Here is a 23020-nt window from a genome sequence, read left to right on the forward strand (position 1 = left end):
CTAGACTTATTTTCTTGGGCCGTTTTGCTCATCAAGAAAAAGCATCTTAATTACATTTTTACAATTACATTTTTACTGAAAACAAGACAAAATTACTACGATTTTTTTTGCAGTGCGGTTCATGTAATAAAAAACCGTGGGACAGCATTTCCATGTATAAAACATACATTTACCTTCTTGTACCAATTCTCTGTGTAACTGATATTATCAAGGTCAATATTTTTCATCATGTCTTTAAATTCTTAAATCAAGTTGATAAGTAAAATGACCTAAGAAAATAAATCTAGCTTCTAGACAAAAAATATACAATTTAAGTGAATTTTTGCTTAAAACAATTTTTTTCTTGAATTAACTATTTAAGAAAAAAGTAAATATATTTTAAAGATATTTTTTCTTTGGCACATTGGCAGATTTATTTGCTTGTTTTAAGCACAAATTTACTTAAATTGTATTTTTTTCTTCTAAAAACTAGATAATTTTTCTTAGGTCATTTTGCTCATCAAAAAATTTTAAGATATTTGTACCTAAAACAAGACAAAAATACTAAGTAAGAAAGTCATTTTTTGCAGTGAAGTCAGGTGTTTCTATATAATAAAAAATCAGGTATCTTGGCTCCCCCTAGTGGCCAACATAAACAAACGCATCACATTATCAGTAATATGTTGCATTGACCAATTCAATGTACACGTTCACTTCACTTTAATATCTCATATATCTATTTGAACAAGAGTGACAAAGACACAAATAGGCAAAAAAGAAATATTTATTTCATGATAGACTTCAGATTTGTAAATTACTGACCATTCAAAATGTACACAAATCCATGTTTTTAAATCTTTTCAGGATCCACGGACAGCAGTTGTATTATCCATCACCACATGCAATGGGTTTTCATCCACTACACAAACAGGCAGTAAATCCCCTAAGCCAGTGCTATCTTGACCTGAGCCGCACTCCTCCATCACTATGGACAGCTGTACTCAAGCCTAGAGCCCAAACCATTGTCGTATATCATACGAGTCCGACACTCTCCGTTCACTTTACAGCGTCAATTTTATGATAGGCGGCAACAGCAAGAAGTGTTTCTGAAAATACGCTGTGACAGACACATCCATGCACTTACAGAGTTTACAGGTAATGTAAGGACGATGCTCATTGTGTCAAGGTTTTTCTCCCAGAGGTAAAAATAAGGACATCTCTCATCTTTAAATAATATTACATGTACAGTCCAGGTCTGCGGTGTGGTGTCTCTGGACAGATAAAGTGCACTTGATGGCTGAGGTTCTTGAGCAGTGACGATCACGGGAATTCAATACAGTATGTTGCTCTGTAGCACCAAGCGACCACCAGTCAGTCAGTAAGGCAAGATACTGTCATGTGGCAGGCTGCAGATGAGAAAAGTTGAGTTTGGCGTGGTAAAGTAAGTGTATGGGACAGGAGATCTCACAGAAACCTCTGGGCTTTCATCAGTGCACAGAATAAGATCCTGGAAATGAATCACAGAATCTTTTTTCTGATACTCCATTGCATGTTTGCATCCTCTTTGAATGGGAAGATGTGATGATGTTTGCATCTCTTTTTTTATATGTATAGACAGCCATGACAGTCATCTTTTGCAAAGTTGTCACAATGGCTAGACGCGTTCAGTTCTTTGTCTTCCGATCAGGTCATTCAGTCTGATAGATGTCTCGTCTGATGTTTTGCCAGCCTTTCTCAGGATTGTGAGAGTGCGGTGCCGCAGAACTGGGTGACAATACTGCAGCTATACATAAAACAGACTCTTGAGAGTGAAGAAGACATGTAAAGGCACCGTATTTTTGGACAGGGCAGATAAACGAGTGTGAGTGTGTATGTGCAAGACAAATCTGAGCTTCATCTCTTTACCTCCACCTATAAAGGCATTACACCAATTACTAAGGCAAATTCTTTCTGTAAAGAAATGCAAAGTGCAATTTTCTGCTCTTGTATATTATTTGCACTGCTGCCGCTGCTGCTGAACGAACGTTCAACATTGCAATAAAATCATAGATATTTCTCTTTAATAAATTATAAATTTATTTTTATAATTATATCCCCACACCCTGATATACCCCAGTGGCCGACAGCCCACATATTTCAGGTATTACTGTACATCTTAAAGCCATGCTAATCCCTTTGGCCAGTCCAAGGCAAAGTTCTGCTCCGTTCACAGCTTTTCCTGCCTAACCCCATCTGACACTGAGAACGACCAGACTTCACAGAGATCACGCAGACGTTTTAAGAAAGGAAAAAAGCATATTTGTACACGACGATAGGGACAGAAGTACAAATACTCGTTGTAAAATTTGTTTCCAGCAAAAAGTCTTCCACAAGGTGTTTCAATGGAAACCAAAGGGTCCTCCCAGAGGGATGCGGATCAGAACGCAATCTGATTGGATGATCTCTGACCCCAGAACTTCACTGTACCCCTTCTTCATCGACATACGTAGAGGGAAACCACCCAATCTAATGGAGAATATAGATATATTTAGTTTATATATGGAGTCAAAAACAACACCTGATACATGTAGCAATCACACATTTTATTAAACACACTTATTATTTTGTTGGCTTTAAATGTCTCTAAACTTTTTAATTTTCTTTTATATTGGATCTTTATTATTCCGTTTATTTTTTATTTTCTTGCTGTGTTTTATTTCTTTTGTTCAGTTTCTTATGTTATTGTACAGCACTTTGGTCCACTACGGTGGTTTTAAAATGTGCTATATAAATATAGTTTGATTGATTGATTGACACTTTTTATTATGTTACCCTGTCTGTGAAATCCAGGCTAAAGTCTCATAATCTCTGAGATTAGGAGCCTCAAAGTTTGATTTCATTCACTGATATTAATCTTTGACATGACCTTACTCAGTCAATATTAAACATATCAAGTTTATATTTCCCCATGATAAGTTTATATAAAAAACAGTCAATCACAAAATCGACTTTAGCTGGGTTTTCATAGGCAGGGTCACAGATGATCTAGTTGATTGGCTGATAGAAAAGGTCTTATATTTAGTTTAAAGGCCCAAAGATGCATCACTGCTCATGTCAATGAGTAGTGCTTTAAATTATGCTTTAAATTATTTTTGCACTATACTCAAATTAGTGCTGCCTCACGATTAGTCACGACTAATCGTTTGCAAAATAAAAGTTTTTGTTTACATAATATATGTGTGTGTACTGCGTATAATAATTATGTATATATAAATAAACACATATATGTATAATTTTAAGAAAAAATATATATTTATATAATAAATATTTATAAATAATATAAATTATATATATATAAACATGTATATAAATATGCAAATGTTTCTTAATTATATACATGCGCGCGCGTGTGTGTGTGTGTGTGTGTGTGTATTTATAAATAATTATTGTACACAGTACACACATATATATTATGTAAACAAAAAATTTTATTCTGCAAATGATTAGTCGTGACTAATCGTGAGGCAGCACTAACTCAAATATACAAAATGCTTGTGCAATACTGCTTCACTATATTCTTTCTCTCTTACCCTTCCATTGGCCTCTCCTTTCCACCAGCCCTGGTCACCACCGATCTTGCTGTAGATCTTGACGATGTCTCCTTCTCGCAGGGACAGCTCTCTCATGTCTCGAGCAGCAAAGTTATATCGCGCCACAGCTGTGCTGACCACTCTGGGTGTGAACACTGCAGAAGACCACCAACGCCACAGGTTAATACATCGACATGCTGCATAGCACATAGATATCATGTGTTTAAAGGTGCAATGTGGGACTTTTAGAATGATCAGAAATGCAATGTGATCTACATAACTATATTATCAGTGATGTATAAAGAACCTACATAATGAACTGTATTGTTTTTATTACCTTAAAATGAGCCATTTTTATCTACATACACCGCCGGTCCCCTTACATGGAAGTCGCCATTTTGCAACACCATGTTTCTACAGTAGCCCTAAACGGACAAACTGTTTTATAGAGTGTGTTTTGTTACTACATTGTCTTAGATGATTATGTGTTTTTCCTGTGGTAGCCGTGGACTAAGCTATTGGTTGCAATTCGAGACCCACATTGCACCTTTAAACCACCCATATGTGCAGACATAGTGCATTAATGATAGAGGGTCTCTTTCACTAAGCATACACACTGTATGCTCCTATTTGTGCAAGAAATCTGCATGTGACATATTCATGAATATAGCTTTATTCCTCAGTAAGTTAACTCTTTCCCCGCCATTGACGAGTTATCTCACGTTCACGTATTTTTTAAAATACTAAATACTTTAGTTAGGGTGTAATGTTGCTTTTAGAGCATAAATAATACCTGTAAACTGATCAAGCTCAAAGTTCACTTCCAGGCAATATATTTTCTTAAACAGAAGTCCCCCTACAAAGCCTACAGCGAACGGCCGGTTTGGACTACAGCCCTCTATTTCCCGATTGAATGACGTCAATATAAGAGTTTTTGATTAAACTCCGCCCACAGGAATACGTCAGTCATCAGCTTTGGCTCAAACAGCTCTGCTAAGCAAAGCTGCTGTCGCATTTCTGAAGGAGGGACTTCATAGAATAAGACATCATCCCTTTTTAGGACGGTGAAAACAGCGGTATACAGATATGTAAATTGTGTGAAAAATACCATGTTTTTTACATGTGAAACATGAACACATGTTAAATTGCGCACTGTAAACACAATCAAGGCTTCAAAAACACAGAAAGAATGGGACCTTTAAGAGAAAACGCTTTCCTGCCAATGACGAGTTTTTATGGCAATCCATATTTCCACTATTATCCACTAAGTGGCGCTCTTACCTAACTTATAAAACTATGAAGCATCCACTGATCCAAAAACAGTAAAAACTTAGGTGTGTTTTGATTATTGATCTGAATCTGATCTCTAACAAAAGTCCTTTACAAAAATGCAATTATCTCATCTTTTTCCGCAAAATTTTTAATTTCTTTATTGAAAGCAGAGGGTCTGTGCTTTTATTTAATACATTTAAAGAAGACATTTTTTTGGAAGGATTTAAACTTTTGTGAAAATGCTGGTTGGCAACGTTTTTAAAAACGCTGACGGGAAAAGAGTTAAAACATGAAATAGTGATTAAAGGAACAGTATGTAGGATTGTGGCCAAAACTGGTACTGCAATCACAAAACTTGTGGCTGAAACTGGTACTGCAATCACACAACTGGTGGCCAATACACATGACAACATAAACATCAGTTGAGGGCTGCAATATCCTGGCTGGACCACTGTTGTGAGTGATATAAGTATTTGAAATGAAAATGATTTCTTAATGTCTAGTGACATATCAGGGCCATATTATGATTAATTGATATAAGTTTCTTACATACTGTTCCTTTAAAGATAATTTATTTATTACTGTGGGTTCACACCAGCTGCGGTTGAGGCGTCAAATTCACGTCTACCGTGTCTAGTTTGCCGCTTAAAAATTTTGAGTTTACTCGCTTCATTCGCGCAAGAAAGCCGCGCATGAAATTCTAGTAATCGAGACTTTCACGCGGAAATTCGCGTCATGGGAGGGGCTTCTGCGACTCCGCTCGCTTCCTGTAATTCCATCACTACTAGAGCAAGCTCCTGATTGGTTAACGCGGCACGTTTTTCCGCCAAAGTTCAAAATTTTCAACTCGCGCGTTTCCCACAGCAATGCTCAATTCGCGCCATTCGCGCAAATGAGGCGGAATTGCGTCTACAGCGTCACGCTAAACGCCTCATTCGTGCCGCAAGACCTCCAGACGCGCGTCAACGCATCTTCACATTGACTTAACATTGAAATCACTTGCGCTCTACCGTGGCTGGTGTGAACGCAGAATTATGCATAAAATGTAGCTAATCATCTGTAGTATAGGCCTACATATTCAGTCTTCGCAGATACTGTAGCTACACGATTATAAGTGAATGAGACCCACTGTGAGTAAGATGTGAATGAATTGTGACCAGGGGTGTGATTATGAATGTTACGAACTTCTGAATGTGGAATGAGAGAATGATGAAAACAGCAAAGGTAGGGATGTGGGTGGAAAGATGAGCAGGTGGAAATGAAGGAGGAACTGGGGATGGATGCAAGAACATGAGACCAAGCTCAGATGGGCAGTACCTGACCAAAAGGGAGCAGAGCTTTGAGAGGAGAAGTTGAGGCCCTGAGGACTGAGGAACGAGAAGTTGTAGGAAGCACAGGAGGCTGCTGAGACAGGGTGGAGAGAGACAGATAAAGAGCAAAAGAGAGAGGGTGTGAGAGTAAACACAAAAGGAAGAGGAGGAAGGGTACAACAGGGTTAACAGGTGAAAAAAGGCAGAAAAAGGTAAATTAAGTTTAAGGACATGGGTTCCTTACCAAACAAAAGCAAGTCGTGTGTGTGTGTGTGTGTGTTCTCATAACTTATCAAAATGTGCAAGTGTGAATACGCTGAAGGGCAAGCGTGATAGCATCCGCCAATCACTTTCTGTGTATAAAAACAGTATGCGTAACATCTCTATTGTTCTTTGGAACAAAGACCGTGATATTGGACAACAGGATGGGTAAATGGTAACAGTATCTCTTTAAACTTTTTGCAGCTCTTGCATTGACACCCATAACTTCACCCCCTCAAAACATGCATTGTCTTTGATTTCACAGCCATGCACTTACATAAAAGCATCAGCTTAAGCTTCATTGCAAGACGAACAAAGACGGTTTAATACGGACCCCCATCCACATCATTTACAATACATCCAAGGAAGCATCTGCTTCTTGGAGCCTTTTCAGTAGACTGGGCCAAACTTGGCCCCAAGTCACAGAAAGGCTTCTGCCTTAGCCAGAGTGGGCGGCTTCTTGAAAACCAAGCCCAAGGTGACTGACAGCTGAAATGGTTAGAGGCGGAGCATACAGAATGTGAGGGCAGGACCAGCTGGCAGGGTCTGTTTATGCAGCGTGTCCATGGTTTGTAGACGGCTGCTTGCCAGACTGGTGGGGTTTCGATGCTCAGTCTGTGTTGCAGCGTTAAGTGAAGTGAAAACAAAAGAAAGAGATAAAGAGGCGAGCATGAGGGATTATGGTAGGGAATCTTTACCTGGTGAGCGAGTATTGGTACGACAGCTCGATCGTTCCCGAGATTTGTAAGGGTACCGTAAGGTTGTATCCAGGAGCTTAAAGCTCTCTTTCAATGAGTGACTCTGATAATACTCCACAAGCTCCTGTTACATAAAGAAACATACCTCATAAGTTACTTTTTTAAAATATTCTCATTTTCCAGCTCCCCTAGAGTCAAACATTTGATTTTTACCGTTTTGGAATCTATTCAGCCGATCTCCATGTCTGGCGCTAGCACTTTTAGCATAGCTTAGCACAATCCATTGAATCTGATTAGACCATTAGCATCGCGCCTAAAAAATAACCAAAGTTTCGATATTTTTCCTATTTAAAACTTGACTTTTCTGTAGTTACATCGTGTACTAAGACCGACAGAAAATTAAAAGCTGCGCTTTTCTAGGCCGATATGGCTAGAAACTATACTCTCATTCTGGCGTAATAATCAAGGACTTTGCTGCTGTAACAAAGCTGCAGGAGGCGCAATGATATTATGCAGCAGCCGAAAATAGTCCCCTTGGTATCTTTCAATAGCAGGGGACTATTTTCGGGCACTACGTAACATCATTGCGCCTCCTGCAGCCATTACACCAGAATGAGAGTATAGTTCCTAGCCATATCTGCCTAGAAAATCGCAAACTTTGATTTTCCATCAGTCTTAGTACATAATGTAACTACAGAAGAGTCAAGTTTTAAATGGGAAAAATATCAAAACTCTTAGGTTATTTTTGAGTGCGATGCTAATGGTCTAATCAGATTCAATGGATTGTGCTAAGCTATGCTAAAAGTGGTAGCACCAGACCCGGAGATCAGCTGAATGGACTCCAAAACGGCAAGAATCAAATGCCCAACTCCAGGGGAGCTGGAAACTTAGCATACTTTCAAAAAAGTGGAGTGTCCCTTTAAGGCAATTTTAACAACCTGGTTACAACCATTATATCAGATGCTTGACTTACCAAGAGACTTTCAAACTTCTTTGCCTCTGTGATGTGAATCCAGTTGTCCTTCTCAATAACTTTAATGTGCTTTACTTCATCATTAAACCTGTTTAAAAGGAAAATTACTGTACACATGTCTCAAATTACTGTACACATGGCATTTCTTAATTTATGCAAGACACAAAACTGAAAAATAACTAAAGGTTCTTTATCACAAATGTTGTAATGCACTGTAATTGTGTGTCACATCTGACTCACTTGATACTGATGGCGAATCTCTCTGCCTCTGCCGTCCTCTCTCGGATCAGATAAGTGCCGCTGCTGTGAGACTTGAGCAGGTTGTCGGCCTGCTGTCGCTCCATGTTTCCAGCGAACCTGAAGCACACAGGGGAAACGCACCTGATTCACTGAGCACTTTCAATGCCCTGTGCATCATTAGTCGCAGAAGCTGTTACCTCATTAAATGACAATAAACACTCGACATGCCTCACAATTAGCCGAATGCTAATCAATCATCTTTATTGATTCTAGTTATGACACAAATACAATGCCATGCAATTTTTAGTAGGTCAAAAGATTTAATGAGTTTCACTTCATGACACTGTGCTGCAAAGATATCCATCTTGGCCTTTTATAATGGTAGTCTATGGGATTGGTTTCTTGGGTGCTCAAAATAGTTGATAAGGTGAACTTGTACCCATTTTACCAACCTCTAGTGTAGTAATGCACAGGTTTCTATGAAATCTTTACCTCGGAGCTATGACCTTCAGTTCGAAGTGTGTTGCAATGGTAAATCTAGGGGATTGTCGCCCCATTGTTTGTCTATGGGGAATTTGGGTACCTCTTACACCCCAGACTTGCACACCATTGTGAGGAATGATCTTACAAAGCCTATCAATCTCTTCAAATGTAGTAACCCACATGTTTCTATGAAATCATAGTTGATCGCAATGTTCAAATATTTTGATGTACCTGTATATATATATATATATATATATATATGAAGAGTTTGGTTCCAAAACGCAATAAATCCATTTTGACAAATTTAGGTAAAAACGTGTTTTCTATACCAAGAAAGTGACAAGATGAAAACAACTATTTTCTGTTACAAACTTTCACATAGCATCTTTAGGTTATAAAAACATAAAAAATTCAAATCCATAAGTTGATTTTCAAAGATTTATTATAAAAATGGATTACTTTTTCCACAAAATGCAATAAATCCATGACAAGTTTTTATTCAAAATGCTATAAATCTATTGAATCAATAGCCTATATAAATGTGCATTCATCTTTGCCATGTTATATTCATTTAGTTGACTAGTTGTAAACACTAATTAAAAATATAAACATTAATGTTATTTATTAAAACACTTACTTTGTCATATTAAGAACCCTGTCATTGCGGTTATTCTTGACGTCGTCGCTTAACGTCTTTCACAGCGATCAGCTGTAAAATGTTTTTGGTCCTGCTCAATTTTCGTTGACTTTGAGTAAAATAATGGAAAGTTTTTCATAAGATCTCCTGGGATCAATGTGTTAGCATGAGAAGCTTGATGCTGTCGGGAGAACAAGCACCCGTCTCCCGAGTGCCTCTCAGGGAAATTATTAGATGTTGATGGCTTACGTTTCTTTCCCATCACAGAAAACCATCACAGGTTTATCAATGCAATTAAAGGATTATTTTGTTTTGTTTGTTGATCACAAAGAACAAAGTAGATGAGGAAAACTAGGACTCCGTGTACTCAGCGCGCCGCCATTGTTTGTTTACATTGCGGATATTGGATTTTGCGTAAAATTAAGAATTTACTTTTATCTACTGAACTGATGTTATACTGATTTTGGCAGTAACTCATTTTTTTCAATAATGGCGTTTATCGCGTTTTGGAACCAAACTCTTCATACATACATATATATGCTATTGTAAATCATTTAAAGTGGACAATCAATGTCCTCTAAAATAGGATACGTTACCAGGGATAAACATAGTAATCTGTCTCTCTGGATGACTGACGACTGGAAAATGTCTGAAAAGGCTGTAAAAAGAAAAACGTTAAAGAATAAAGTGAGGGAATGAGGACTGGTGTTGTTACTTATAGTTTCTAATAACATCTATTTTATACATTTTATAATTTTCCTGTTTGCTATTATTTCCTTATTTCTATACTGTTTTTCTTTTGACTCCCCTGTTTGGTCTCTTCTATTTTTTGTAAAGCTGCTTTGCAACACTACAAAATTGTAAAAAGCTCAATTGAAATTAAATTAAACTGAATAATAGTGAAGAACATGCATTATATACAGTACTGTGCAAAAGTCTTAGGCCACCATGCTACTTCTTGTTTTTTGCAATTGTATAGTGATCATATATAATAATTTATCAGTCTCTTTATTAGAACACAACCAGAAAATGTGTTCGTAGTATTAAAAACAGTATAAAAGTATAAGCGGAAGTGTCAAGTATTTAAGGTAAACTCCCCTTCCACTTATACTGCAATAGCAGGAAGCTGCAGGATCTCTTAAACCTAAATGAAATAATTTCTAATTCTAATTGAATGACTTCAGGACTTCAGTCTCCTCAAAAAAGCTCAAGATGTGTTTCATGCCAAGAGAGGTCACACTAAATACTGAAGACATTTAGTTTTGAAGATTGTTTGGTTTTTAATTTTGTGTACATAATTCCTGTTTGTTTCTTAAAAAAGAGTGAAAAATAAATATGGATGGACATTAAAACTTTGCTAAAACAACAAAGCTGCTGGTGTTGGCCTAAGACTTTTGCACACCACTGTATGTTATATTTGAAGAAAAGATTATTAACCATACAATACCTTAGGGTCTAGACATGGTTTCACACTAGAACTGGGAAAGAAGCCGGTCTTTTGGGTAAGTATGACCTTGCCCTGAGATATGAAAAATAAAAGTAAGAAACTTGCTTGCTTACGAAACTTACATTCTTATGAAGCAATTTAAACACTGCAGTGATTCTTAACAGATTACCAACCAACTGACCAATAACCTTATTTAATTGACGACTACTTGGTATGTGTAATGTTGGGCTCTGTGTATGACTATAACACTGAATACATGTCACATAGTAAGTGTGAAAGCTTCTGTACCTCCCACCACGACGTTTCTGGATCTCCCTTTAGGAGCTCAATGACCTCTCCTGTCTGGAAACACAGTGGCACTTTTCCAGGTGGGGCAGGAGTACCATGGTAATTTCTAACGGCAACCATTTTTGGACCTTAAGATCAGATTTGGACACAAGATAAAACACTTACCAGAACTGTTTTGATAAAGTTTAATGAAAAGCCATTACAGTTGTGTTTATAGTATATGTGTAACATACACTAGATGGCAGCAGAGAGCTGAGGAAAAAATGAAGCAAACGTTCCAGATTTTGTCTATTTCAGTTTAAGAGCTCTTATCTGAAAGCTGAATGCAACGTCTTCATTTTTCATACTGACATAACCACATTAGTACCACCGAAAATAAAAGCACAACACATTTTATTTATGTATTTTTTACCTGATTGTGGAAGTCCCGGCTCCTGTCAGAGAGAGAAGGGAGTGTGATTTATTAAACATAAATAGATTTGTGTGATCATATCAGCTGCATTTTTATAACATCCAGAGCTTGACATAAATTCAGGACAAACTTTTAGGATAAAATAAGACCAGCAGTAAAGTCGTGAAGTTTGAGAGTTATTGCACAGCGTACATGAAATAATAATTCATCAGACATTAGTGTGCAAAAATCAAAGATGAAAGTTACAGGCCACTAAAATCTCACCGAATCTTGAGGACCTGAAAAAATAATGAGAGAGAGAGAGCATGGTCAGTGGCCGATCTCTTTAATTGGAGCAGATGTAATGTAAGGTGCAGCTCTATGTGACAGACTCACTTATTTTGCAGATTGTAATGAGCTCAAGACACTCTTTATGGACACCAGCCCCACAGCGTGAACAGTAGTAACCCTGGTAGAAAATACCCCTAAAGAAAGATAGTGATTATAAAGTATCAAAAAAATTCTAATAGATGACAAATGACAATATGGAGAAAAATAGTATCAAAGATATTGGATATAACAAGATGTGGCACTGCTACTACTATGTGATTGTGGCTAGATGGGATACAGCTAGGACCAAAATCTCGTAAAATCCCGGATGAGTGCTGTTTTTATTCTAATCTTACTTCCAAACTTAACCCCAAACCCAACATTTTACTGGATTTAGGACGTAGCTGCGCCCTATCTAGCCAGAACTGCTGTTTTTCATTCTAATCCTACCCCCAAACCTAACCCTGAACCCAACATCTCACGAGATTTGGCAGTAGCTTTATCCCCTCTAGCCAGAACCCTACTATATAGGGGACAATGCAATGCTCAACATGGCCCCTCTCGTGATGGCAGTCCCACCTTCCAGTTAAGAACCAATCATCAATTGGTAAAGACCGAGGGGCAACCTTCTGATCTCTCTGATGAAGCCAATACAGAAGTGATTTTAATTGCAATTCATCGACTGGCCACTAGAGGCTGGCTCCAAAAGAGAGTCAATTCCCATAGACCTCGTTAAACAATGTTAAAATGCCCAACTTTACAGTAAAAAAAAAATTTTTACAGCCTGGTACAAAAATAGTTTTTGGTCTGTATAGCTAATTTTGCCTTTCATGACAACTGTGAGGGGGTGAATTTTTTTGTTACTCATCCATTTAAATGATATTAAGCCTTAAAGTTCTGCATAATTAAGGGTGTGGCCACTTGAGTGACGGTTGAATTGCCACTACTGTCACTAGAGTCGAGCTAGGCGGGCGTGGTTTAAGCAACCACTCAACTCAGCTTCACCCACTTCCCGCCTTTTACCGTTTTTCGGATATCCGCGAGTGATGCACGTTGACGTGCGGCCTAGATGACGACGGCAGGCACCGCCTACTTTAAGATTTAAAAACGATCTTCAGAAACCTATGGTTGATGTCACAGACACTACGTCCATATTTTTTTACAGTATATGGTAAAGTCTGAGGATTCTCTAGTGAGCAATAGCTGAAACGACCTTAAAAACTGTGTTTTTAGAGAAATTTAAAACAAAAGTTATAGATACAGAGCGCAGCGCGTCATAACCTGAAAACCACGCCCACCGGGGGGGAAAGCAATCCAACCGTCTCCATTGACTTTGTATTGTACTCCTTTAAGGAGAATAAAGTAGATCGCCGACTACGTTTCCCCCTATTGGACGCAGTTTTACTAATAGGAGTACTATGAAAAGTTGCCTGTTTCCATTTCTGTGTCTTTAAACGCTCATTTTTTGAAGTCGAAAGCTTATAAAAACTTTTTTTTTTTTTTGGCTGTTAGATGTACACCTTGTCACACAGCAGCTTTTAGGAATTAATCTGTTTTTAAGTTTAATCTGTAAATAAGTTTTTATAAGCTGTCGACCCCAAAAAACGAGCGTTTAAAGACACAAAAATGGAAACAGGCAACTTTTCATAGTACTTCTATTAGTAAAACTGCGTCCAATAGGGGGAAACGTAGTCGGCGATCCACTTTATTCTCCTTAAAGGCTGGGTTTTACGGCTCGAGAGCTTATAAAAACTTATTTCTGGGTTCTTTGGCTTGTTAGCTGTACATATTGTCACACAGCAGCTTTTAGGCATTATTCAGTTTTTTGTTATAAGCCAGAAATGACAAGGAGGCGGCTTCTCGCAATACAAAGTCAATGGAGACGGTTGGATTGCGTTCCCCCCGGTGGGCGTGGTTTTCAAACTGCGCTCTGTCTCTATTGTACAGTTGATGTCAAATGTGTTTAATTTTCCCCATGTAAATATGAGTTTAGGCTTGCATGTCTGATATAAGTGCCCATATAGTCGTTGCAAAGATAGCCGCCTAGTTGCGTGACTTCCCTAAAAGGACTTTGACAGTATATGCCCTGGATCGAATACATATCATTGATAAACAGTTTGCTAAGGTGTTTTGAGTCTTTTCTTGAATGTTGCTATGCTATTACTCTAGGGTGTTTTGGGTTGGGTGCTTGTTTGTTGCTTATTGACCCAAGTCAAATAACCCCACCCACCTAGATATGGTTCAGGTCAGAGTAAATCAAGCAGCAACTTTAACATCTATAGTATTTGTGACTAGTCCCGACCCGGTGTACACACAAATAAAATGTTACATTCATCCATTTTGCCAGATGCTTTTATCCAAAGCGACCTATGGTGCATTCAATCCATACATTTTTAAGTGCATTCAAGCCTTTTAAACTGCTATGCAATGCTCTACCAACTGAGCTACAGGACAAGAAATTGAAACGCTGGCTGGTATAATTAGCATCTAATGTGCACACTGACCTACACCGTAGAGTGGCAAATTTAGGTCATCGCACTATGATTTCACACGAGTCAATACGCCAATCAGAGAAGGAGCCCAAGTAATAGAGGTCAGCCCAGTAGCCCAGTAACAAGGGGTGAAGCCCATTTCAGCTCACGGTGTAGTGCGCGTGTATGTGCGAGTGAACGAGTCCTCACCTCAACAACTTTTTGCAGGCTCTACAATTGGTGTTCTTTTCAAATGTGTGCATTTGGAAGTTGTGCTGGTTGGCAGTGGCTCTTTCTGGTTTGATGTTTGACCTGCGTGGATTACAAATCACTTGTTATATTGTGATCTGGGTACGAGAGCACAGCAGTGATGCAGCTGGAACATACATGGCCATCTCGAACTGCTCCATCCACTTGCGCTTGGTGTCTTCTGTTTTGCAGAAGAACTGGAAGCCTTGTTTCCCCTGCAGGTGGATCAGGTAAAAGCCATAGGACCACTGTGGATGAAGATAAGATGGAGAACGATGGATGAAGGGAGAGATAGTGGAGAGAGATCAATGGATTGAAGATAAGAGAGTGTTAGAGGTCGTTCACAGGATATGTTGCTTCTGTGCTGCTGTTTAAATTGCTTAAAGTGCATGAGCACTTTTGATTTCTGCATTGTGCTACACTTTCTTTTACAATCATACAAAGGCATTTATACAAAGCCATAGCCATTTTTCACTGTATATAAAAGAGTTTGGTTCCTAAACGCCATTTAAAAAAAAATGAGTTACCGCCAAAATCAGTATTTTATCTGGTCAGTATTAAAAAGTAAATTCTTAATTTTACGCAAAATCCAATATCCGCTGTGTTATTCTGTCATCTTTTCTCCCTTTTTTCCCAAAACGTAATAAACACCAGTCCTCCTCCTCCTGTAGAATGCAATAAATCTGCTCCACAAATTACAGCGCACCATTCCACGCACTGTAAACAACGGTGGCGCGTTGAATAAACACAAAACCTAGTTTTCCTCCATTATTTTACTCGAAGCCAATGTAAATCAAGCAGGACCAAAAAAATTTACAGCTGAGCTGATCGCTGTCAAAAAATTAAAGCGACAACAGTAATGACAGTGTTCTTAATATGACAAAGTGTTTTGATTAATGCCATAAATGTTTATTTTTTTTAATCAGTGTATACCACTAGTCAACTAAATGAATATATAATGGCAAAGATAAATGCACATTTATTGATTTAATAGATTTATAGCCTTTTGAAAAAAAAAACGTCATGGATTTATTGCATTTTGTGGAAAAATAATCAGTTTTTATTATACATTTTTGAAAATCAAATCAAGGATTTTAATTTTTTATGTTTTATAACCTAAAGATGCTATGTGAAAGTTTGTAACAGAAAATAGTGGTATTCATCTTGTCACTTTCTTGGTATAGAAAACACGTTTTACTGAAATTAGTCGAAATGGATTTATTGCGTTTTGAAACCAAACTCTTCATATATACGGTTTATATTTGGGAGTCTATTTATAATATTACACTTCTGTACTTTTCGTATCTTTTGTATTGTATGGTATCAAACCAAAACTAATAAAAGATGAACACTGAATGAAATGCATACAACCTTGTAAATATCTGTCCTTTTTACATATGTGACCCTGCGCATAAATCCAGCAAGCCATTTTTTTTATTTACTGTTTTCTACATTTACTGTTTTCTACATAAAATCATCCTACATAATGTAAAAAATATTTAGTAACAAATAACCTTGCTATTTTTAATATTGAGTAAGGTCACGCAAAGATTAAAATTAATATGAAATCATGAATGAAATCAAACTTTGATGCTTATAATATCAATATTAAATGATGAGATATTAGCCAGAATTTCACAGAGAGGGTCACATAAAATAAACATTCTGTTAAATTTAGTGTATGTAGACTCCATACGGTTGGAGCTATGAGTTATTATGAGTAATCTTAGATAAAGATGTCTAGCCATTTATATAATATCAATGAATATTAAAATGTAATTACAACATTTCCGTAATTGTCTTAAATGGTCAGCTGTCAAAATAATGCTCTCCTGAGATGGTGGGAAACATACAGAATCATAAAAAGTGAAGAGGATCACATCCCTTAACACACACATGATTGCTAAGGGAACATGAGTGTATGGCTTACCATTTTTCCACTCGACTGGTGGGCATGCAGAAAAAGATAAAAAAAGATTTACAGAAAGACAAACAGACAAAGAGAGAGAGAGAGAGAGAGACACCCTGTTACACATGCATTCTCGTATTCATGCAAAAATTCCTGATTGTTAGATTACCAGAGAATGCATTCGTTTTTTTTTAAATCTACATTCACATGCTACAGTAAAGAAGAGAGCGGAATATCATTTGCGATTGAAAATTACAAGCATTATGCCTTGATGCTCAGAGATGACACTTTAATCAAAGCAATCCATCTGTGCTATTCACCAAGCAAACAGATTCATCCAATAGGATGCAGTCCATAAAGATTATTGACTGAATGAATTTCAAGCAATAAAAATTGCAAAAATATGCCTTTGATCATGTATATCTATACTAAATGTTTCACAAGAGGGTCTCTTACCTTTTTCATGTCTCGGTTATTCATGGGATCGTCAGACATCTTGTAAAGGTGAAGTTCAATGATCTCCTTTAGCTCATAGTTATAGCCTTTCCTCTTGCACACAATCACAACTTTATCAAACAGGAAGATGTATCTGGATACAGAAAATGATTTAATGCACAATGTATGTTTTGTTGCATGTACTTGAGACATAAACAATTAACAAATGCTTGATCATACCTATCTTGTTTGGTCCGGTTAACTATTGAAGACACCTTTAGCTCTCCATCTATCTTTGGCCTACCGTATTCCTCCAGCTTCACCTGCTGTGTATGACACAATCACATTTACACATAAACGTTAGGTCAATAGCTTCAGTAAGAATTTGCCAAACAATGAGAAATAAGACCCTGATATAAACATCTATATATAAACAAGGAATAAGACGACGACTTTTGCAATCATCTTAGCTGTTACCTGCAAATAAAGTGCACATTTTTAATTAAATTTAATAGCCATATAATGTGCTCTTTGCTAGTGTTGCTGCTATATTAAGAGCCATTAAAGGCAAGTCAAAGCTCATGGTGAATGTCTTACAGTATGTCCCTAAGTGCCGTGCCTCATTGGCTCATCGATGTTTAGCCGCGGGCATCATCTGCACTACAGACCATCACATAAATAAACCAGAGCTGATACACTTACACCACTGACAGAACATACACTGATTTTGTTCCTTTTCAACACAAACCACAACACGTCCGGCCTGTGTTTGAGGCCTGGAGGCTTTCTGGATTTATTTTACAGAACAGAAGTGACAGTCGAGGGGCAGAGGAGGTGTGTAAATAACTAAATGTTTGGGGATAAAAAGGAATTGACCAGCCTGAAAAAACAAGCATGAACCTAGATGCCCCAGAAGTCTTTCATTTGACGCAGAAGGGAGGGCAAACCTGTAATCTGAATATTTTTGCAATCCAGGTAAGCTGTCTGTACAACGATAGTGCACAAAGGCTGGCTTGATAAATTTTAGGCAAAATACCAAACGTGATATTTTATGCAAAACTGTACCAAACATGCAAAAAATTACTTTTCTACTCAGTATTTTTGTCATGTTTTCAGTACAAATATCTAAAAATTATTAGATTAAGATTAATTTTCTTGATGAGCAAAATGACCTAAGAAAATAAGTCTAGTTCTAACAACATAATATTTAAGTGAAGTTGTGCTTATAACATGCAAAACAAATCTGCCAATGGGGTAAGAAAAAAAAACATTTCTCTTAAACACTCAATTCAAGAAATCTTCAAGAAAAGTGTTCTTTCCCCTTTGGGAGATTTTTTGTTGTTGTTGTTTTTAAAGGATTAGTCAATTTTCTTAAAAAAATCCAGATAATGTACTCGCCACCATATCATCCAAAATGTTGATCTCTTTCTTTGTTCAGTCGAGAAGAAATTATGTTTTTGAGGAAAACATTCCAGGATTATTTCATTTTAATTGACTTTAATGGACCCCAACACAAAATTGCAGTTTCAAAGGACTTTAAACGATCCTAAACGAGGCATAAGGGTCTTATCTAGCAAAACGATTGTCAGTTTTGGCAAGAAAAATAAAAAATATGCACTTTTAAACCACAACTTCTCGTCTATCTCCGGTCCTTTGACGCTGCAGCGCAACCTCACGTAATTGCGTAAATGACGTTGAAAGGTCACGTGTTACATATATGAAATGCACATTTGTGGACCATTTAAACAATAAACTGACACAAAGACATTAATTAGTATCATTCGACATATAACAACGTGGAAACGGTCCTCTTTCTCCACACTTGTAAACACTGGGGCGTAGTTTCGATACGTTATCCGTAACCTCTTGATGTGATGACGTATTATGTGAGGTCGCTCTGGCGCATCCCAGGAGCGGAGGAAGACGAGAAGTTGTGATTTAAAAGTGCATATTTTTTATTTTTCTTGCCAAAAATGACATCTTATCGTTTCGCTAGATAAGACCCTTATGCCTTGTTTGGGATCGTTCTTTAAACTTTGTTGAAACTGCAATTTTAAACTGAATTAAAACTGTTAAGTATTGGGGTCCATTAAAATAAGAAATCCTGGAATGTTTTCCTCAAAAAACACAACTCCTTCTCGACCGAACAAAGAAAGGCATCAACATTTTGGATGACATGGTACAGAGTAAATTATCTGGATTTTTTTAAGAAAATGGACTAATCCTTTAAGCAAAAATTAACTCAAATTGTATATTTTTTTTGTCTAAAAACTAGACTTATTTTCTTAGGTAATTTGCTCATCAAGAAAATACATCTTGATTTAAGAGTTTTTAGATATTTGTACTGAAAACAAGACAAAAATACCAAGCAAGAAAGTAATTGTTTTGCAGTGTAGGAACATGCACTTCATTATAAATGTAAATATACACAAATTATATTATTTGCCAAAGGCCCATCAAGCATCTATGAATGTGGACTAAGTTGTATGTCTCAGCATGTTTTCCAGTTGTGATTTCAAATAAATTCCCCAAATCATTTCAAAACAAAACATTACCATAATTAAACAAGAAAGAAAAACAATTAACTTTCGTTACTCAAGCAGACATACAAATATGAATAATGACACAGACAGCTGAACTCGAATTCTTCATTAAAAAATTTGCACACTTTCTCACATGCGTCTGTTCCAGGACAAAGCACCTGTTTGCACACTAGGCATTTTAATCATTATAAAAGATTATATTATATTTCGCTGTAAATAAACGTTCTCAATGAAAAAACTGGCATTGTATTACTTAACATTCATGCTTTATTCACAGTGACTTACAGGGCAACCCATGCTAGGTATCATAATATTTTTTTTGTGCCAGTATGCAATACAACCACACCATGAACACTTACCAAATTTTCTATTGAGCTCTGAAATTCACTTATTTTCTTTAATGTTTCATTGTCTCTTTTCACCTCATTGATGTACATGGCCAGGTCCTTCAAAGACAGAACAACAAACATTTATAACAACTTTAATAACAACTACAAGGCAAATCAAACCCTGGACTGTTCATGATGGTCGCACCTGCATGGCCTCCAGTGCATCTTTAAGCTGTTGTCTCTCCGGCCGATCCATCGAGTGACTCACTAACTCCTGCAGACAGATAACATGATGTGTCACACACAAATTCAGTCTGCTAAGAGTTGTTTAACATGCCTTAAAACAAAATTTTAAAAAATCCATCTGTTTATACTTTTCCATTGTGCTACACATTACGGTGTCATTTTTTGGGCAGAAAACAAAAAAAATTTTCTAAGGTTTTTAAACATTTTAAATAAATGAATATAGACGGTTTCATTGGAAGCACGTGATACACGTCTGGATTCGAACCTTACTTCCGGTTTCGTTTTTTAATGCTCTGACTAGTTGCTAAACTGATCTCTTGAACAAATGCCTCGTCGAAAATAACAAATGTTTTGGTTTCCTAGGTAATTTATGTGTTGTTTTTTTTGCTTGTTATATAAATAAACTACGTTTAAAGAACTTTGTTGTTATTTATTCTTAGCGGAGTTTACCGGAAGCTACGTGCAGCCGCTTGTTTATGTTGTTACTGCTGAAACGGTCTATATTCAATCCAAGTAAAATGCTAAAAACTAATACACTGCAAAAAAATGATTTTCAAGAAAAAAAATCTTCGTTTTTTTGTCTTGTTTTCAGTAAAAAATTTAAATTAAGATCCTTTTTCTTGATGAGCGAAATTACCCAAGAAAATAAGTCTTGTTTTTAGACCAAAAATATCAAATTTAAGTGATTTTGTGCATAAAACAAGCCAATAAAATCTGTCAATGGGGTAAGCAAAAAAATCTTGAAAATTTTTCTTAAACACTAAATTCAAGAAAAATTTGCTTACCCCGTTTGGAATTTTTTTTGCTTGTTTTATGCACAAAATCGCTTATTTTGATATTTTTGGTCTAAAAACTAGACTTATTTTCTTGGGTCATTTTGCTCATCAAGAAAAAGCATCTTAATTTAAGAATTTTTAGATATTTTTACTAGTGATGCACCGATGTATCGGCCACCGATATTTATCGGCCGATTTTTGATGAATTTGAAACCATCGGCATATCGGCAATAGCACGAGAAAGGCCGATACCGATTGTTTATTAATTAACTGCATAAAGAAATCCATTATATTTAAAAAATGAGTTAATGTTGTTTATCAAATAAATGCTGAATAGCAAAAACCACCTTTGAAGGTTGTCATGCTGTCTTATTATATTTGTTTTAGCTTAATTTGTGCCTCTCTTATTATGTTGGTCAGTTGAATGTTAATTAGATCCAATCCATGTTCAGTAAAAATAATTTGATGCAGAAATAAACTAGCTAATAGACCAACTGTATAGTATTGTATACAAGTGTTTTAATATCGGTATCGGCATCGGTATTGGCCAGAAGTTGTCTGTTTAAATCGGAACCGGGCCAAAAAATCCTATCGGTGCATCCCTAATTTTTACTGAAAACAAGACAATAATACTAAGATTTTTTTTCTTGAAAGTCATCTTTTGCAGTGTATAACCGGTGACTGTTGCAGCAACGGTTTTCCAAAGCAGTAAGTTAAACACAAAAACTTTCCTTACAGGAAAGATCCATTTTAGATAAACCAAAGAACCAAATATCAAACACAATCAGACTTCTTGAAAGGTACGCACATACACACCTCAAACACATGCCACACACATGCTCAAGCTGTTTGTTTGTGTTCTTGCATATATACAGTACATTACCATTTCAACAAATTGCCAGTAATACGCACAAGCACAAAACACACACACACACACACACACACACACACACACACACACACACACACACACACACACACACACACACACACACACAGATCCCTTGGGTTTCAGCGTATTAATGCAGAGCCATGAAACTATGGGAGGGGTGAAATGGGGTGCGGATAACATGATTTAGGCATGGCTGATTTAAACAGTGTCACTGTATCCGGAGGCTCAGGAAAAGCGGTGTGCCCGTTTTAAAATACGCCCCCCCCCCCAACCTCACTTTCCTCTCTGCTATATAGTGCTGTCGGTCCCACGTCCAACTCTTTCTCTCTGTATCCATTATTAATGTTGACTGTGAATTAATGATGGTTTGTATCATGCAGTGTATCCTGTTTTATACATGATGTCTATTAGCAGCGCCTGGCCGGACTGGGCAGCCACATGGGTCTTGTTGAGGCTTGGGTAAGGTAAAGTGATCTGAATGTTTTATGGGATTGTTAAAAAGAGGTAAGAGGTGTTCTGGTGCTTAAAATCAAAATAAAAAGTTTTATTCACATCTGCAAAGAAGTAACTATTAAATGAATAATAGTTCATAGCAATTGTGCAGTTGTTCTTACTTTAAGCAGAAGATGGTATTTGAGGACCCTCTGCATAGGAACCACCAACAGATCCTGTAACTTGAACTTGCCCTCCTGGACCTTCATAGTACACTCCTGTGGTGAAGGATAAGTGCAACAGGTTTTTTATTTGAATAGCATACACTGATAAATCACACACAATAAGACCAAGTACGTTTATATTTAATTTTTACGCCGTCTTAAACTGACACACTGTACTACATAATCGTTGAACCTCAATATGCTTTATTCTGCACAGTGGATTTGTAGTCTTATGTGTTAATCCCTTCATTTTTAATCTTCCCGTTCTCACACTACATGCACGTGAGAGATGAGTTACTGTCACGCTTGACATTCAAAATCGACTGAGAAAGAGGTTCATCCCTCTCTTTGACTATCAGTGACTCCACGTCCATCCTGATGAGACATGTCAGGCTAATCCGCCCTGAGAGCCTCTAGTCTCCGCACAAGAGGTCTCATAACTGCGGTCTGAATTCACTGAGACCGATTAAGAAGAACCTCTCTTACTGAGGATAACTGGGTGATAATTGTGTGAATTTGCCAACAAGCGTGTACACAATTGTGATTGCTGTGATTTTATCTGTAATCTTTACTAATCCTGCAGGGAATAATGGCTGAGTAACTTCCTCCCTTGCCGGTCTTTATTTTTTTAGAGTC

General features: G+C 37.1%; 1 protein-coding gene across 8 annotated transcripts in view; it reads right to left on the reverse strand.

The window, feature by feature from the left end:
• Positions 1–747: 747 nt before the first annotated feature.
• vav2 (vav 2 guanine nucleotide exchange factor) overlaps positions 748–23020 on the reverse strand; it is a 208391-nt gene continuing 186118 nt past the window's right edge. For 2 of the 8 annotated variants that reach the window (XM_055180064.2, XM_055180066.2), the window contains 20 exons: positions 22343–22438; positions 20020–20088; positions 19845–19931; positions 17183–17268; positions 16964–17096; positions 16529–16543; positions 14737–14846; positions 14560–14661; positions 11945–12033; positions 11834–11847; positions 11570–11591; positions 11158–11285; positions 10870–10941; positions 10019–10080; positions 8303–8419; positions 8063–8150; positions 7090–7213; positions 6138–6224; positions 3549–3703; positions 748–2484 (listed from right to left, as the gene is read on the reverse strand). In XM_055180064.2, coding sequence (XP_055036039.2) covers positions 2437–2484; positions 3549–3703; positions 6138–6224; positions 7090–7213; positions 8063–8150; positions 8303–8419; positions 10019–10080; positions 10870–10941; positions 11158–11285; positions 11570–11591; positions 11834–11847; positions 11945–12033; positions 14560–14661; positions 14737–14846; positions 16529–16543; positions 16964–17096; positions 17183–17268; positions 19845–19931; positions 20020–20088; positions 22343–22438 — 1704 coding nt within the window. In that variant the 3' untranslated portion in view covers positions 748–2436. The remainder of the gene's footprint in view (positions 2485–3548; positions 3704–6137; positions 6225–7089; positions 7214–8062; positions 8151–8302; positions 8420–10018; positions 10081–10869; positions 10942–11157; positions 11286–11569; positions 11592–11833; positions 11848–11944; positions 12034–14559; positions 14662–14736; positions 14847–16528; positions 16544–16963; positions 17097–17182; positions 17269–19844; positions 19932–20019; positions 20089–22342; positions 22439–23020) is intronic. The other 6 variants (XM_055180067.2, XM_055180069.2, XM_055180065.2 and 3 more) reach the window with 5 other exon arrangements.

The sequence above is a fragment of the Misgurnus anguillicaudatus genome, chromosome 9 (genome assembly GCF_027580225.2).
Source record: "Misgurnus anguillicaudatus chromosome 9, ASM2758022v2, whole genome shotgun sequence".
Lineage (NCBI taxonomy): Eukaryota > Metazoa > Chordata > Actinopteri > Cypriniformes > Cobitidae > Misgurnus > Misgurnus anguillicaudatus.